This window comes from Colias philodice, chromosome 1, assembly GCF_061535455.1.
Source record: "Colias philodice isolate Cphi_HAF_F1 chromosome 1, ilColPhil1 Martin Lab GWU primary, whole genome shotgun sequence".
In the NCBI taxonomy this organism is placed as follows: Eukaryota; Metazoa; Arthropoda; class Insecta; order Lepidoptera; family Pieridae; genus Colias; species Colias philodice.
Genome location: NC_143086.1, coordinates 14,703,002 through 14,723,136, shown reverse-complemented (window position 1 = coordinate 14,723,136; position 20,135 = coordinate 14,703,002). Strand labels below are relative to the sequence as shown.

Below are 20,135 nucleotides of genomic sequence, written 5' to 3'. Positions count from 1 at the left end.
TGAGACGCTCTCGGTCTTACAATATAAATATGTACATACTAATTTAATACCGTGGGTACACCTGCATTGCACTACCTTGGATTTACTAGCGAATGTCACGCTCTACGTTTCATCAAAAACTTCGTGCACAGCGAATTAAAACTGTATAAAGATTTTTGTAAAAATGTATATAAACAATAAAATTGATATGTTTGTATTGTGATAAAAAGGTTTCGGTTTATTAATAAATCACTTATAACAAAACTGTATGATAATATCACTGCCTATATAAAAAGCTTATCACCAAAAACGCAATCGGTCGTTCAAGAACGCGACAAACGCGCGCTCACATTAACACAACGCTTCTAGAACGTTCTTGAACTTTCTATACGGTTCAGGAACTCACTCGCTCTCTTGCCCGCAGACTCCTTGGCGGCTAGGGGTGTCAACACGCGGGAGTTGGCGCTCATGAAAACCGCTTTCGTGTTCCAACTTCTACCGCATCTGATGAAGGACCCTAACAGCTTGAAGCCCGCGTTCCATATGCGGGCGGGAGATCGGCCATTAGCGCGCTTCGTGATCGGCATACCAACTGTGCGGCGTGATAAGGAGGCCTATATCATGGACACTCTGAAGGTTGGTACTACTGTTTTGGTTTTCGATTTTGCAATGGCTATCTTATATACGTCAAGTAGCCTGTAGGATTACTGTCGTCAATTATTATTTAGAACAAATTTTAAATTTTAAATTTATGGAGGTACATAGTTATATTTCTGTGTAAACTGAAACACACTTTAACGGGACTTTTGAAAGAATAAGTATTTTCTTTGACCGTTTCTTTATGGCATTAGAATTTCTACAAAAAAATCCAATTTAACACGGACGTAACGGGTGTCAGTTAGTTCGTTATTCCTTTACCATGTAATCTTAAACCTAAACTTTATACTAATAATCTTCTTATTTTAGCTTTGCGTTCCCTCCTTTAGACGTATAATCCTTTCTTAGGTGCCCTAAGGTTAGGTTCCGACCAGTAATCTCCTTTGATACCTTTGGTTTTGTCTAAAAATAACTCGTTAAGTTTTCTTTAAAGCGAGCTAATTTTTATGTGTATTTTATATAACTATTAAACCGCCTTTGATAAGTAAATGAAGAAGACAGCTCTGAGGTAGATTGAAATTCCCAAGAAAGAAGCAAAAACAGTTAAGATAAGATGAAAAAATAAAAATATTCGGCTTTATGAAGTTCGCCACATTTGATATTTCGGACTTTGAAATGATAATAAATGATATTAATTATTTTTCTCAAACCACACCCTTTGTCTGCTCCAAAATTAATTAAATTTAAACTAGACTTTACCAATGGTGTAAACCCGAACACATGTCAAGCTTCTAAAATTACACGAAATGATGTGTTTCCAAAAACTTAAATACATTTGGTAAATTAAATTTAAACTTCAAAACAAGGTGCAATTTATGAAATTTTCTATATTACGTGGAAGTGTAATTATGAGGATATCGAATAATATTCGAGCATAGAAGTTCTGAATAGCTCGGGGAAGATGATTGTAAATGTCTCATTAACTTCCCTAGCATAGAATTTCTTTGTATTCCTGCAAAACTATTGAATAGGAATATAATTTGGGGTGCAATGGCCGTATACCATCTAACGGCCAAAGCCAACCTCACCTGCTCGTGGTGCACCCTGCCGATCAACGGACGAGGCTCTGGCGAAAAATTTTCTAGAGTGGTAGGACTACAGCTACATATAATAGTCCTCTTTTGTATGTAGCACGAATGGGCTGTAGTCCGTCCGGCGCGATACCACTATCTCACGGAAAACCGGCGTAAAGCGTCTAGCGTTTCGCATTGGTGAGTGAGACATACCGGAAGCCCACTTCCCCCCATCCCCTTTTCTAATATGGCAGCGGAATTACAAATATTACTACCCCAGGAGGGTACCAACACTTTTAGTGCTGGAGAATCCCTCCCTGAGCACTCACGTTCAGGCTGCCCTGCGTATTCTGGGGAGGGCAAAATCCCGCTCGTTACTCATACCCGGGGCAACAAGAGAAAAAAGACCGCTGCACCCCTTTACACGCACTGCGTGAATTTCTGTAATGTAAGGGGTTTACACTCTAACATCAACGCCGTCCATCACCATCTTGAGACGGCGAAACCGGCCATGCTCTTTTTAACCGAAACGCAGATATCTTCCCCTTCTAATACATCATATCTCAATTACCCAGGATACAACCTGGAGCACAATTTTATACCCCGCGCTGGTGTTTGCGCATTCATCCGGAACGATATCTGCTTTCGGCGCCTCGGTTATCTTGAAGGTAGGGATCTATCCATCCTTTGGTTACGCGTAGATTGCGATGACCACCCCCGCGTCTATGCGTGCCTCTACAGATCCCACAGCGGTAATGATGAAACCGACCGACTCTTTGAACATATACAATCCGCTGCTGATACCATGCTCCTACAGATTCCTTCCGCTGAAATTGTGGTCCTTGGTGATTTCAACGCTCATCATGTTGAATGGCTCCAGTCTCGTACCACTGATCATGCGGGTAAGTCTGTCCACGACTTTGCTCTTGCATATGGTCTTACTCAACTGGTAGCATCGCCCACGCGAATTCCAGATGTAGAGGATCATACGCCTTCACTGTTGGACCTTCTGCTGACTTCTCATCCGGATGGCTATCAGGTCAATGTTGATGCTCCTTTAGGTTCATCTGACCACTGCCTAATACGGAGTGTGGTGCCAATCCTGCGATATCCACGACCTCAGTGTAATGGCCGCCGTCGCGTTTGGCACTACAAGTCAGCAGACTGGGATGGGATGCGTACATTCTTTTCATCCTATCCCTGGGGCCGTGTTTGCTTCTCGGCAGATGATCCTAGCACGTGTGCAGACTCTGTTGCTGATGTGATACTTCAGGGGATGGAGCTTTTTATTCCAAACTCTGTTGTGCCCGTCGGTGGCAAGTCCCAGCCTTGGTTTGGTAGCTCTTGTAAAACGGCGTCGCGCCGAAAACAAGACTGTTACCAGGCCTGGGCCAATGCGCTCGTGTCTAGTGATCCAAACGCCTGTACACTCAAGAGAGAACTAAACTCAGCCTCTAGGTCTCTCAAAAGAGCAATAGCGAAAGCAAAGTCAGAGCATATTGCTAAGCTTGGTGAGAAACTTGCCCGACTTCCTTCGGGAACACGAGCTTTTTGGGCACTCGCCAAAGCTGTGCAAGGGAACTTCTGTCAGCCGTCCCTACCATCTCTGCGCATGGAGAATGACCAGTTGGCCCACACGGCAAAAGAGAAAGCTGATCTCCTTAGCTCCCTCTTCGCCGCAAACTCGACTTTAGATGACATGGGGAACTCACCACCTATCATCCCACGGCTTGAGGGCTCTATGCCGGACATCCGATTTACCCAGAGTGCTGTGCGTAAGGCACTGTTCGCTCTAGATGTCCACAAGTCGAGTGGCCCCGACGGTATTCCTCCAATTGTGCTGAAGATGTGTGCACCAGAGTTGGCACCGGTCCTCGTGCGCCTTTTCCGGCACTCCTACTCCACATGCGTTTTCCCGAATTCATGGAAGAAAGCATTAGTGCATCCCATCCCGAAAAAGGGCGATCGCTCGGATCCGTCCAACTATCGACCCATAGCCATCACTTCCTTGCTCTCCAAGATAATGGAAACCGTTATCAATCGCCAGCTGTTGAATTATCTGGAGGAGCACCAGCTGATCAGTGACCGACAGTACGGTTTCCGTCGCGGTCGCTCAGCTGGTGATCTTCTTGTATATTTAACTCATCGATGGGCAACGGCGATCGAGAGCAAGGGTGAAGGCTTAGCAGTCAGCTTGGACATAGCGAAAGCCTTTGACCGGGTATGGCACAAAGCGCTTCTTGCGAAGCTTCCTTCCTATGGGCTTCCTGAGAAACTTTGCCAGTGGGTCGCCAGTTTCCTCACAGAGCGTAGCATGAGTGTCGTAGTCGACGGTTCCTGCTCTGATCCTAAGCTTGTGAATGCTGGTGTCCCACAAGGCTGTGTCTTGTCTCCCACTCTGTTCCTTCTGCATATCAATGATATGCTGCTCAACGGCAGCATTCATTGCTATGCAGATGACAGTACTGGTGATGCAGTATATACCGGCCGCAGCAATATTTCTCAGGAGCGCATCATCGAGTGCCGGAACAACCTCGTGTCTGAGATTGAAACTTCTTTACAAGAGGTTTCAGAATGGGGCCGACTAAACCTAGTCCAATTTAACCCCAAAAAGACACAGGTATGCGCCTTTACCGCTAAAAAGCTCCCCTTCGTCATAGCTCCTACTTTTCAGGGTACTCCTCTCTCAGCCGCAGCCAGTATCGGAATCCTTGGTCTCGAAATCTCGAGTAACGTACAGTTTTCTTGTCACTTGGAAGGAAAAGCCAAGTTGGCTTCACAAAAACTTGGTGTGCTCTGTAGAGCGGGGCAGTATTTCACGTCGCACCATCGCCTCAAGTTATATAAGGCGCAAGTCAGGCCGCACATGGAATACTGCTCCCACATCTGGGCCGGGGCACCCCAACAATACCTCCTTCCATTTGACCGTATTCAAAGGAGAGCTGTACGACTTGTTAACGAGCCAAGTCTCACCGATCGGCTTGATACTTTGGCGCTGCGAAGAGATGTCGCTTCCTTATGCGTTCTCTATCGCATTTACTATGGGGAGTGCTCTGAAGAGTTGTTTGGAACATTACCCGCCGCCGAGTTCCATCACCGTACAGCACGACATCGTCAACAATACCACCCTCACCACCTTGACTGTTGGCAATCTACAACTGTGCGCTTTAAAAGATCTTTCTTCCCGCGCACTACAGAAATCTGGAACAAACTCCCTCATGCGGCTTTTCCAAACGGCTATGAACTGGGGACCTTCAAGAAAAGAGCATATTCCTACTTGAAAGGCCGGCAACATACTCACAATGTCTCTGACACTGTGCGTACATATGGGCGACGTGGAGCACTTACCACCAGGTGACGCGTCTGCTCTGTTGCCCCCTATTGCATAAAAAAAAAAAAAAATAATAATAATTAAAAGCAGAATGTTTAAACTCTTCAAATTGTAGGAAAATATAATTTAGATTATGAAATATGTAAATACTTCTTTTGAGAATGGAATAAATTTATATAGGAGACATGTGGAATTTGGTTAGTTTATTTATGACGAGGTTTCGGGTTAGAATATAATCATATACTCATTAGTTTAAACTTTGTTTCATGTGAGTACATTTTCTAGGAGACCAAGATATAAACAGAAATTAAAGCCTTTTTAACGGATTTTAAATGCGATTAATTATTCATTTTATTATTTAACCCGACTCATCGAACATTTTACAACGTGGTCATGAGGTGACAGTAGCTTTTAAAATCCGTTACTTTCTGATTCCTAGATATATAATGAACACAAGAAAATACAAAATACCTTGTTCTTAACATGCCAAAGTACGTAAGTAAGGCTTCCATTTACCGATAACCAAATATTCCTAACCCGTCTGTTTGAATACGTTAATCTCAAACGGGATTTCTGAGCTTTCATCTTTGAATCGGATGATTCAAAGGAGATATTCATATAAATATAAGCTAGTTTAATATATCTAGACCGCCTCCTTGGTGCAGTTATTAACCAGGAAACGAAGGGTCCTGGGTTCGATTCCTGGTAGAGACGAAGAAAAAAAATGTCTCTATCTGTCAGGACACAGCGCTGATCACCTACTTATCCCTAAAGAAAATCGATCAGTGAAACAGATGTATCCATAAAGCATCTGTCCCATACCCCACCTAGGGGACCCGGGACTTCATATCTATGACGATTATAACAATTATCGAGGTTACGTTAGCAGGCAATCAGGTTCTACATGTATTAATAGTATTTTTACTGGAAAAATACCTCTTAATATTATGCTTTGATTATAACTCCGCTCTCTGGGGAAAGTACGACGTGGTTAATATAATCGTATTAAAATAATCCGTTTCAAAGCCAAGCTCTACATTACAGTTTCTTAGACTGTATTAATATTTATTTATTTTATACTTTATTGCTCACACAAGTGACTAACAGAGAACACAAACAAAAAATATATGTTCAATTTATTGCTAGGTATCCCTTCCAAACCATTTAGCAGTGTAGCTGTGCAATGCAAATAAAAAAGAACCTTAATTATATTCCGCTTAAGACTCTTTATACCGTGTGCTAATAATTAGGTTTTGCAGCAACTCCAGGCTACTAAACAGTGCAAAATACAAGCAAAAAAGAACCTTAATTACACGTATCATAAGGCTATTTATACCGTGGGCTAATAATTAGGTTTGGCAGCACCTCCACTACTTAACAGGGAAAATATAAGCAAAAAAGAACCTAAATTGTATTCAGCTTAAGAATATTTTACCGTGTGCTAATAATGAGGGTTTTGCAGACCCTCGTCGAGGGATTGACGGAGGAAGACCGAAAGGATACGATTATCATCATCTACGTCGGTGAAACGGACATGATGTACGTCATCAACCTCGCCAAGCAGATCGAGGCGAAGTAAGTAGTACTTGTTGTAAATGTTTGTGTGTTTGTTTGTCCTTTCTCGTGACAGTATTTTATGGTATGCTATTTGTGCTAGAGGGCAACTTTTCCGGCAGTAGAACATCACATTTCCAAGGGAGTTATTTCAGCACAGAATTATTCCAATCCATATCTGATAATCTGATAATACCTGAAGTTTCTGTGGCTTGGTTCTACCGTGTATCCTACATATGCTAATCCCGACTATAATCCTTCTCCAAATATCAACCATACCAACAGATCCATACTCAAAATGTAACGTTTGTTATATTAGTTTGATAATTGGAAATCTAAGATGGTAATTTGTGATAATCCAGCTTGTCAAAGACAACGAGTACCAAAGTGCATCTAAATTGCAAAGTGCATCTGTTTTGCATTTTCTGTTTAATCGAGCAATAGACATACAAGTGGATAGTTTTCATATTAATAAGATGGACTTTACTCTGTGAGCGTTTATATTGACCAATTGACATTTCTTCTATGAAAATAATGAATAAAGTCCGATCTCACGTAAAGAGGCGAAAAGTGAAACAGTAGAAAACGTTCTTATACACTTAATATTGTCATCAATTAACTTTTGAGCTAGTTAGTACTATAATATAGATTAGAATTATAAGATATAACGTAAAGATCTTATACTTTAGAAATTACAACATTTTTATTTAGTAGGTATACGTAATTTAGGTTATATATTGGTATTAATATTGGTATTATAAAACGAATCCATAGTATTTGCTAGTCAAATGTGTAGAGCGGTCACGTTTTTATAATTTAATATTCGGTGAATTAATTCGGTTACCAATTAAACATTAAATATTAATTGAGGTGGAATGATAAGCCTTATGTTAATTGAAGTTGTGAATTCCGCACGCGATTTTACAGTCAAATAGTTATTATTAAATTATATTTTACTAGCAGTCCGCCCCGGCTTCGCCCGTGGTACATATTTACGTTTTCTCTACATAAGAACCATCCTCGTACTTCAAGGAATATAATAAAAAAAGAATTAACGAAATCGGTTCAGCCGTTCTCAAGTTATGCGCTTACCAACACATTTTGGGATTCATTTTTATATGAAGACCGACATCCGTGCGGACGGAGTCGCGGGCGGAAGCTAGTTTTATATAAATGGGTTATTATCAAGCGTAAATTCCGCACACGTCCATCACGTAGGGAGCCGACCGCGCGAGTAAGCCGCGCGGCAAGTTTATTTCGTGATCTTAACCCCCCTCCCGTACCCCTGCCCGAGTGACGCCTACAACGCATAGCTAGCCGAATACAGTTTATTTTTTAATTTTTTTTTAACTCGTGATATCTTTTGAATGGATTGTCAGAATCGAATAATTCAAAAAGTAATATAAAGATATTGAAACAGTCTTAAATAATACATCGTTTATTTTGATAAGGGTTAATACCGTAGACAGAGAATCCAATAGACACCGGCAATGCGTGTCGCAGAAAGAGATAAAAAAGAATACGTCACAATATTTAGGGTTACCATGTGAGGGAAAATTTACCCCGCAATTTGTAAGATACAAATCTCTCAATATCATTATTCACATAACATAAGTGGATAATAATGAAATATCCACATTACATGATACTTACATGTTTATACTATTTATACTAATATTATAAAGAGGAAATGTTTGTAATTATGTATGGTTTTCACGCATAAACTACTGGACCGATTTCAAAAATTCTTTCACCATTAGAAAGCTGCATATTCACTGAGCAACATAGGCTATATTGCATTTTCAAAAAAATTAGAGATCCTTACCAAAAATGTAATAAATAATGTATCATTAATAAAAATTCTGTCATCGCGTGCGCTGCGGAATCTATTGAAAATAGAACAAATAAATGTTCTACGGTATTATAGAATGGACCAATATCTACAAGAAAGTCCGCGATATTCCATGCAAAAGATATAACGAATTTTTAAAAGTGTCAATTTACAGAAAATAGTAGGTATACTGTTTAATACAATGAGGAGGTGTAGTGCGGGACGGGGTGAAGGTGAGGAGGGAAGGGATATTCTTTCAGTGTTAGATAGCCCATTGATCGAGGAAGGCTATATTGTACCATAACACTTAGACCAACAGGAGTGGAGCCACGCGGGTGAAACCGCGGAGCGCAGCTAGTATATAATAAACATATTACCTTTAGAAGGGTAATACATATTATGTACATATATACACATACCTATATATGTATAATATGAATATATGTAATATATCATTATCATAATCCCATATGAAAATGTGTATGTAATGATAATGTAGATGAAAACTCGATTGTTTATTATTTTTTATAAAATTAAATAAAAAAAATAAAAGAATGTTTATTTTCGTAAGTACATATTAACAGATACACACGTTAATTATATTGACCGACCCGCGAAGGCGCAAAAAAAAACGAAATTTACTTAATAATAATTTATTGTAATAAAAAAATTACATTTAAATTATCTCTAACTTAATTAACTACGTCCCTCCGGTTCAATGTTGGAACCAAGAATGTCCATTGTCTTCGGCGGGGCAGCGTCGCGGTGGTGGTGATTGCCGTAATACTTTCTAACCTTCGGTTTTGGTTTCCAATCTGTTCATCCTGTAGCTACAATCCAAATTTGTCGTAAATTATCAGGTTCAGGAAAACTGGAACAAGCCATTGAATATTTCAGATATTTAATAAAATACACACTGCAGAATATATATTATTATTTCCCATAATAGTGGGTAACAATTTGTAGAAAAGTTGGCAACACAAAATTTTTTAGGTTAAAATTTATAATTGTTATTTTTGTGGTTTTTAAACAATGTATTCAAGTCAACAGCACGTGATACACAATATATTAACACGCTAAAGTATCATGAAGGCCTAATAACTGATAAAGAGTTGTATACTTACGAGTGAAAAGACAATCCAGGCATTTTCGTTCCACTATCACTTTTACACCCTTTAACACTACACCGCACCATGGTATTATTTTATAAGGTATTAACGGTAAGTTTAGATTATGCAAAACCAAACACAATGAATTACTTCTAACTTATAACATGTAAAAACTATATTTTTAGGGAAGACGATAGTTAGCTGTCAAACTTTGTTTAGCAAAGTAGGTTTCTTTTCTTGAAAAAAGTGGCACGCTGGGTGAAACAAAAAATTTTATCGTTCTCTCTCATTTCTTTACACAACACCGGCATAAGTTGCTCTTTTTCTTGTGTGAATGCGACATAAGATATCAATTTGTCTATTGGTTTCTCTGTCTACGGTTAATACCAAGGTACAAATAAAGAGCTTTTTGTAGCGGTGGTATTTTAATTTCTTTTTTTCAATAAAAAAACGCTTATTGTGACATGACTGTAATAGTTAGAGATATGCTGCCGCTGATTTTTTGTAGATAATGGTGTGTTCTAAAAAAATGTAGTAAATCATTTTGTTCTATCATCAATAGTTTTCGCAGCGCACGCGATGTAAGGTAGTTTTTTGATATTTTTTTCACACCTTGGATTACGTTATCGTAATTTTAGTAAGGATGCCTATTTTTTTTGAAAATGAAATATAGCCTATGTCACTTAGAAATGATGTAGCTTTCCAACAGTGAAAGAATTTTTCAAATCTGCCAAGTAGTTTCGGAGCCTATTCAATTCATACAAACAAACAAACAAAAAATCAAACCTTTCCTCTTTATAATATTAGTATAGATGTATGACTTTTTCTATACAACGCCTTTAGAAGATCAGTAACGTAACAAACAAACAATTTTAACATCATTTCTATATTACGTTTATTCTAGTATAGCTAACGTAATCGGCTATGTTAATACCAACTATATGTGTATTTACATGGTATGATTGAAAACTAATCAGGTACATTACAAGCCAATATTATACGATAAATTAGCTGTGTTTGTTCCTATTAATGTCCAATTCCAGAGCTCAGCCCTCCAATTAAGCAATTTACTAATATAATAAGCTTATTATCCAGTATCCACGTTAAACTAAATATAAATGGGAATATAACTGCTTTAATACTGATAATCCAATTATGCAGTTATGCTCGTACAGACATTCTAATTTTATCTCCTTTAACACCAGAATTATGAAAAAGATTTCAACGTAAATTAAATTTTTCAGCGCTTAAACATAATTTGTGTTTCTATTCACGTGATTTTTATTTAGTGCTTCAAAAGGCTTCGTTAGATAGATTTTTAACTTATTTTTGTTATGCAAGGGCATGTGTCCTGATTATAACAAAATGTGCCCGGGAATTATGCGATGTTTCGTCGGAAAAAGCCGGGATAAATTTTACTTCAACAGGACAGAGATTGCTTTTGGTAACAAATGAAGATTAATATAGTTTTCGTAGATATAATAAATGTAAATGTGTAAAGTATTAAACAAAATGAAGTACATTTAAAATGTAGTTCCACAAGTCTGTAGAAATTAAAAATGTATTTCTGTAAAGGTTTGAAAATAAAATAATTCGAGATTTAAAACTACAGCTTGCTCAATGGACACGAAAACATATTTAATTATTTTCCTTATATCAGTTGTACGGTATGTTTAACGTTCAGTTCAAAAACTTCCATGCCTTGCAATCTTCGAGAAGTGTATGATCTTCCTCATGATTTCTTACAATAGCAATGTTATACTAAATAGCTACATGTTGCTTTTCACATCCTTGGCGATCTTTTGACAAAATAGTCATAGTTAGGTATCTTCAGTTTCTACAAATGCAAACACTTTTATTTTTCCATTACCATTTACCAACTGCCCAATGATTTGGTTGCTCATAGCTCGCCTTTACCATCTCCCAATTTCCCAAGGATTTGGATGCTCATAGCTTTTTTTACGACCTACCAACTGACCCTACTCTTTCCTTAGTGTTCACATTATTCCATTGATCACCCAGGTACTCCCATCACGTTAGGAGCGGTACGAACGAGGTGCTATCACCTTCCCCGACGTACTACCCAAAATTCGACTATGTGCCTCTCACCCTGGAAGACTCGGCCAAGCGTACCTTGGCCGCACCAAGCAGAACCTGGATTCCTTGTTATAGTTACCATCCTCCCTTATCTGGCAATCTTTAGACAAAATAGATATAGTATCGTTCTTAGTTTTTAACATGTACGGTTTAGCTGGCCATTACCATATACCAATTGCTCTTTTCTTGTTATTCACAAGAAAAATAACGTACACAGGTACTCCCAACACATTAAGAGCGGTATGATCGAGGTGCTATCACCTTCCCCGAAGTACTACCCAAACTTCGACTCTGTGCCTCTGACCCTGGGGGACTCGGCCAAGCGTGTCAAGTGGCGCACCAAGCAGAACCTGGACGCCTTGTATCTGATGGCTTACGGGCAGACCAAGGGCACCTACTACCTGATGATTGAGGACGACGTGATGGCTAAGAAGAAGTATTTGCAGGTAAGATGATGTATTTTTTTTTAATTTAGGGATATGTTATTAATACTTAGATTTGTCAGTTCAAAGTTGACAAGTGATGTCAATAGAAAAAAATATATAAAGCTCTGATAAATTTTAAATCATATTATTTTTAGATGCTAGTTTAGTTATCTTATTAGGATTAATTTACGGAGTATAATCTGTAACCTTTTCATACTCTAGCAATAGTATATAGCAGTATCTCAAAAGCAGGCAAGGTCCTGAACTTCATAGAGTTTCAAAACCTTCCTCTCCGTTTGTTTAAATAGAGCATTTTTCTGACTTACCTTTCAATAGTTCCACGCATTGACTAAAAGCAAATCTTTCATATATGTCCAGTTCAATAAAATATGGATAATCCAAACCTATTCGTTCGCGCCGAAATGTTTCATATTGAACTCAATATGTAAGTTACGTAAGGGATAAAGTGTACGTGACATTTCAGTTTATTCTCGTTTTGTATATTATATTATAATTCATATTTCATTGAATGAAACTTCGTTTTATACTGTTTATGCATCATTCATGTGAGAGACGTGTCTCCTTATCTTAATTTCAACGATGATAGATGAGTATTATCTTTGAAAAATTATTAAATTAAACTCATCTTATAAGTAAGTATAAGTAACGTACAATGCATAACTAGATTTTTGCAAGATGATCATAATATCAGAGAAATATGTATTTTAACTTATACTTATACTCGTATTTATTCAGCTTGAACAACAGCTTTTTCCTTTAGCAGAATATATATTTAACATCTTTTGTCAAATAAAAAAATCCTCTTACCAAAAATAAAATCCATTTCAATCATATTACTCATACCCCGTTCTGATAGATCGGAAAGGAAATAAAATGCAAAATTAAATCCATAATGGAGGCTTTAATTAAATTTCGCGCCGGGAATTAATAGAATATTCGATAACTCGATATCGGACTACGGAAAGTACGTAAAAAGCGCGAAAGTTACACGAAACCCATTAGGATTTTTGTAATGGATGCCATTCGGCCGGATTTTGGCGCCGAATATTTTGAATTTCATTAAAACCCCACGCACACTCAACGAAATATTATTAAGCGAAAATTTATTATTTATTTATACTTTACTAGCTGCACTCTGCGGTTTCACCCGCGTGGTTCCGCTCCTCTTTGTCATAGCGTGATGATATAATATAGTGTATAGCCTTCCTCGATAAATGGGCTATCTAACAGAAGAATTTTTCAAATCGGACCAGTAGTTCCTGAGATTAGCGCGTTCAAACAAACAAACTCTTCAGCTTTATAATATTAGGTACTCTTACAATAATTTTACAATAAAACCTAACTCAAGAATATTCATCTTTAAACAATCGGCAGTCTTATCGCTATGTAGCGATTTCTTCCCGAAAACCGGACGTACAGAGAGAAATTAAATCAGAAAGGAGAAGGGTTCATTTAACTTTGTCAAAAATATATTTTACATAATTTCCAAATAAATCAATATTGAAATACCTTTTAAATAACAGACCATCAGCGGTTGGCTTAATTTAATTACTCAAAGCCAGCAACGAATAGCCTCATATGACATGGACCAGTAATATCAGCTGAACAAATTGATATTATGATCAAAAGCTTTTAAAAACCCATTACGAATTTCATATTAAACGCCACGCATTCAATATTTACGTAGCTTTCAGCGCTTTTAACTATTGCTGTTAATTTTGGTAATACCTTTGTATCATCAAAGTGATTGCAGTGAAAGCGAAGCTACATGAAACCTATGTAATAACAGAAATAACAATATATGAAAATCTAAATACATTCAACAATTCAATCGTCAATATTTACTAACTTTACTAAAGGCGGTAATATAATTTTAATAAAAATGTCAGTTTGTATATCACCGCATATCCACAAACTGTCAGTAACATTCTTAACTGAGAGATAACTATAACTACATGTAGTCATTTTAACAACCCTTATAAACCCGACCATGGTCCGTATTATGATCTCTTAATTCCAGACAAATTGCGCCGTGAACACCTATTCACGGCGCAATTTCGACACAATGTTTGTCCTCAATGGACTCCTAAACCACTTAACCGATTATAGTAAAATTCGCACACCATGTGCAGTTCGATCCAACTTGAGAGATAGGATAGTTTAAACATGTAGGTACCACGGTCGAAGCCGGGGCGGACCGCTAGTGGTGTTTTATGAATTTACCAGTCATTTCAATTCGCGGCGTAAACTGACTGGGAATAAGAGAATACGGCCCCATTTCAGTTCCGACATTCGTAAAATTTCCAAAATATAGATATAATTGCTTTTGAACAACATGCAAATAAAAAAGTAACGAGAAATGCAATATCAATAGATGGAACTGTTAATTATAGTCCGGGATACATCGCCCATTTTTGCAAGTGATTACTATCAAGCTAATTTTTCGTGAGTAGCTTTATTTTGATGAGATGCCCAATAATTTCATGTACGAAACTCTCGATTGTGGTAGCTTACAGAGGTAACTAATAAAACTAGGAAGACATCTTGGAATAGACTAACTTTATTAATTCATTGCACAGACAGTGTGACCAGTTTATGCTCATAGATAATAAATGCTATTTTGTTACAACAGATACAACAGAACTTATTTCTAACACCCTCTCTTAACAAAATACTCTGACAAAAATTACATCTTTTGCTACAATAACTAAACGTTACAAATGCTTCAACAATAAAAACAATCAATTGAAAAACTACATATCTATTTTAATTTACTTCCCCTATTCCCATTTGTTCTATGAATTTATAATGTTTATTAACACAAAGTGACTTAGTAAATACATCTGCTGGCATAGAAGAAGTTTCTAAATAGTTAATTTTAATTTGGTTATTATCAACACATTCTCTAGCAAAATGATGGCGTACATCAATATGCTTAGTACGTTTGTGAAACATTGGATTAGAAGCCAATTTTAAAGAACTTTGACTGTCAGTGTACAAGTCCAAGGGTTTATTTTTATTACATATATTAAGTTCTAACATTAAATTTCTTAAATAAATGGCCTCTTTGCAAGCCTCTGCAAGTGCCATATACTCGGCCTCTGTACTAGATAAGGCAACTGTCCTTTGCTTTCGAGACTCATAACTTATTACACAACCTGATAATACAAAACAATATCCTGTGTAAGACCTTCTATCAATGTTACAAGATGCCCAGTCAGCATCAACAAAACCAATTAAATCAGTTTCAGTTTTCTTAAAAATTAATCCAAAATGTTTAGTTTTTTGCAAATATCTTAATAATCTTTTCAAATGTTTCCAATGTGTTTCATTAAAACATGTGTTATATTGACTTAGAAAGCTAACACTATAAGAAATATCTGGCCTTGTTAGAACTGCAAGATACATCAGTGAACCAATAAGTTGTTGATAAGGATAAGAGTTATTACAACTGCCATTTACAGCTTTTTCTAATTTAAGATTCAATTCCATTGGAGTATCTGAAATTTTGCAATTAATCATATTAAATTTATTTAAAATATTATCAATAAATTGCTGTTGGTCCAAAGTTACACAATCTTTTTGAACTTTTACATTCATGCCTAGACAATTTTTTATTTGACCTAAATCTTTAATCTTGAAATCTGCTTCTAATACACTTCTTAACTTTTTGTAAGAATTTACACAGTTGTAAAAAACAAAAAAATCATCAACAAATATAGCTACATAAATCTTTACATTATCATGACATTTAATAAATAAACAGGGTTCATATTTAGACTTCTTGAAACCTAACTTTAACAAACTAGATTCCACTTTCATGTACCAAGCTCTAGCCGACTGTTTAAGTCCATATATAGCCTTTTTTAATTTTAAAACTTTATTATCACAATTTATGAAATTAGAATATTCTGGTATTTCCATAAATACACATTCATCAATATTACCATTTAAAAATGCTGTTGGTACATCCAAGTGATTCATTTTTAAATTTTGTTTAACACTTAAAGCAAAAAGTAGTCTTAAAGTAGAATAACGCAATACAGGTGAAAAAGTTTCATTATAATCCATACCTTTAATCTGGGAGAAGCCCTTAGCTACTAGTCGAGCTCTGTACCGCACTTTACCACTATTATCACATTTTTTCTTAAATACCCACTTACACTGCACTATTCTATCAGCTTCACTCCTGTCTACAAATGTCCATGCTTCATTGTCACTGAAAGCTTTCAATTCATCCATCATCGCTTGTCTCCACTGTTCCTGATCTGGTCCATTCATCGCAGATTCATAACTCAGTTCTTCATAAGTTCCCAGGTTTTCCAGAATACATAGATTGGTCATACCATATCTTTCTACTGGCTTTCTCTCACGTTTCCTAACTTGCTGTACCTGAACTTCTTCATCTATGACAGAGTCTTCATCGGCTACTGATTGATAAGTATCATCTTGGGATGTGGATGTATCATTAACATAAGTTGGGTCATTAGGATTTGAGACTACGCTATCTGATGAACATTCTTCTTCTTCTAAGTTTTCATTGTTTTCTAACTTTTCTTCACTATTATTTACTACTACCTGAGCTTTGTCTGATTCTGTCTTCTCCATGACTATGACATCTCTGCTCGTAGTGATCTTTCTAGTTTTTGGGTTATACAATCTGTATCCTTTAACATCATCTGGATATCCAACTAATATCAATTTATCAGCCTTTTTATCCCATTTTTGTCTTTGTGCTTTGGGAACATGTGTCATTACCTTACTGCCAAAAATTCTAACATTGCTTAGGTCTGGTTTCTCACCTGTCCACCTCTCAAATGGGGTCGTCATGCCTAAACTGGCGGCTGGTGTCCTATTCTTTAAGTATACTGCAGTATTAACTGCTTCACCCCAAAAACTTTTGTCAAGGTCAGCTTCAAACAACAAGCATCTTGCTCGTTCAACTATAGTTCTGTTGAACCTTTCTGAGAGTCCATTCTGCTCCGGAGTGTGAGGATTGGTCTTCTGATGAACTATACCGACTTGTTTCAAGTAATTCTCCATCTCATGTGAGCAAAATTCACCTCCATTGTCGGTTCTCAGCTTCTTTATCTTGTTTCCTGTTTGATTCTCAACTAAACCTCGAAATTCTTTGAAATGCTGAAACACCTGGTTCTTTTCCTTCAAGAAGTAGACAAAAGTCATTCTGCTGGCATCATCCACAAACAGAAGAAAATACTTTGAATTACCAATTGACTTGGTCTCCATCGGCCCGCACAAATCTGAGTGTACTACATCCAGTAGGTTTTCACTTCTATGGTTGGCTGATGGAAAGGGTAGACGTGACTGTTTCCCCTCACAGCACACTTCACAATTCTGTATCTGAATGTCAGCTTTCTCTTCAAAAGAAACACCTATCACAGCACCTTCATTCATTTTTTGTAAGGACTTACTGTTTACATGTCCTAACCTCTTATGCCAGGTTGACATTGCCGATAATGAATTCTCTAATTTTCTTGTGTTTAACTTGTACACGCCATTAATCAAATCTGCTGTACCAATAAGCTTATTCACTTGATTGTATATTAAACAGACATCCTTTTTGAACACAACTCTATTGCCATTAACTATAAGTTGGCTTACTGACAATAAGTTTGTCGTGAGCTTCGGTATGTACAATACATTCTTCACAATCACATTGTACTGAGAATTGTTCACGCATGTCGTTATCTGTGTTTCACCAACACTTACTACAGGCACCGTCGTTTGATTTGCCACTACGATTTCTCTGTTATCGTGCACCGGTCGTGGTTGGAGTAAACATTTCTGATTCGACGTCATGTGCGCGCTTGCGCCCGAATCGACGTACCAGTCTTCTGTGCTATAACAACCGTTGAAAAACGCCGCACGCGAACGCCCAATCATCGTAATTTTCGCGTCCTTTTAACTTAGGCACATTTACTAAATAGCCTGACATCGACATTATTACTTTTACACGATAAAACTACTAGAAAAACTCGCAAATATGTGACTGGGCCCATAACCTAATAAAACTAGGAAGACATCTTGGAATAGACTAACTTTATTAATTCATTGCACAGACAGTGTGACCAGTTTATGCTCATAGATAATAAATGCTATTTTGTTACAACAGATACAACAGAACTTATTTCTAACAGTAACAAGGATAAAAATTTTTGATTTGACGGTTCTCAAATATTTATTACGCAATTTGTAGGACAATATGTCTGTTGAATTATATAAGTATTAAATAAGTGAAAATAAAAAAATCTGCTGGTTAGTAATCATTTATGATGACTTCGTTATCGATACACATTGGAAAGGGGGACTCTTTGATCAAACCATAGATTTTGTAGGACAAATATTTTTTCGAATAATTTAGATAATTATCTTGAGATTGAACAAAAAAAAACATTCAGTTAGTAATTAATATTTGAGAACCATCAAATCAAAATATTTTATCCTTGTTTCCTCTGGTAGCTACCACAATCGAGAGTTTTGTACAAGAAATTATTGGGCATCTCATCAAAATAAAGCTACTCACGAAAAATTAGCTTGATAGTAATCACTTGCAAAAATGGGCGATGTATCCCGGACTATATATTACTATGAATATCCCAAAATAATAACTAAACACAACCAAAAAATATTTCAATCTACTACCGTTGATGGTTTTTTCTTTGCTTTACTAATGCATTTATTTTCAATTCGCGAAATTTTAAAAATTCTGAGGATCAACATTTCATTAAAAATAAATAAAGTGAAAATAGTTTTATATCCGACGGACCTTTACCAATAAATATGGCCTTATCAATAAACAAGAGACAAGATATAAGAAACAGGTATAAGATTTAATAACGGAATCAAATATTTTGTAAGGACTCTCAAGACAGTTCTTATCGATACCAAGATGTAATAAGTCATGCATGACCATTTGCAATTGTATCCTTATTCCATGAGGAATTACGGTCATTTAGGGTTATGTGTTAGAAAATAGGAAATGTTATAAACGTATGTTACTACTTACGTCACTCATTTAGCTAACGTGTTTGCGTTATTTTACTATGCCTCCACTTTACGCTAATCTACGTGAAAGCACAGTTTCGTGGTGAAAGTGTGAAGCGTGACCTTTGAACTGAAGTGGCGTATATATAATTGGAATAAACTAAATTGGACTTGCGGTAATTCGTTAATGTGGGTGGTTAGCACGGTTAATGGTTTTAGAAGCGAGACTACATAATTGATTTCATGAAAGGTACAGATATTCGAATTATTGATAACTTGATGTCTTGAAATAGATACTAAGGGGTTGAAACATGAGTCATTTTTTAAATGAGAGGTGTTCAATCAGCCTATAATATATTCCAGGAGAAAACCAAAAAGATAGGACACTTTCCCACCCCTTAACAATGATACACCCTACATTATACAAACCATACATCAACCAGTTCACAACACAATTTCCAGGAGGTAAAGCACTACACGGCGTCCATCTCTCTGGCCAATCCGAACTGGTTTTTCGTGGAGTTCTGCAATGTAGGCGGCATCGGCAAGCTGTTCAAGTCCTCGGACCTGATCCACTTCATCACCTACGTCCAGCTGTTCTACTACAACATGCCCATCGACTGGCTGCTTGAGAGCTACCTGGCTGACCGCGTTTGCACCATTGACAAGTCCTCGGTAAGTAAGCAAGGCATGAATAGGGGTTACGATGACGTCTTATAGGAGTATTAAAGAAGTAATTACAGTGATACCCCCTGTAAACAGTGAAGTCGTATGGTTATAGCAGTACTATAGTAGTAATGCTAGTGAAGGGGGTATACCGTGTCTTCTTAAAGCAATAATAAGTCCAGTGTGGAAAACGACATAGCTGTATTTTTCCTACACCGGAATTAGTACTGCTGTAATAACTCAGGCCCCGGAATCACAGACACAATAGAAAATCTATTGTGTCGTGGCCCGATCGGGCCGTTCGGGGCTCAATGGATTAAAACGTCATGGTAATCTTCCTGGGAAGACTTAGTCGAAGAAACCTAGTAGTTCTCATATCTCTAATCCTGAACCTTAGTGACATATTATGTAGTATGACAAATGTATGTTTTATAAGCAGTTTTCCAA

General features: G+C 37.1%; 1 protein-coding gene across 4 annotated transcripts in view; it reads left to right on the top strand.

Annotated features, from left to right (window-relative positions):
- The window catches only part of LOC149491488 (alpha-1,3-mannosyl-glycoprotein 4-beta-N-acetylglucosaminyltransferase A-like), a 103,438-nt gene that overhangs the window by 78,597 nt on the left and 4,706 nt on the right, over positions 1 to 20,135 (top strand). For all 4 annotated transcript variants that reach the window (XM_089697766.1, XM_089697776.1, XM_089697759.1 and 1 more), the window contains 4 exons: positions 404 to 615; positions 6,443 to 6,555; positions 11,789 to 12,017; positions 19,485 to 19,697. In XM_089697766.1, coding sequence (XP_089553892.1) covers positions 404 to 615; positions 6,443 to 6,555; positions 11,789 to 12,017; positions 19,485 to 19,697 — 767 coding nt within the window. The remainder of the gene's footprint in view (positions 1 to 403; positions 616 to 6,442; positions 6,556 to 11,788; positions 12,018 to 19,484; positions 19,698 to 20,135) is intronic.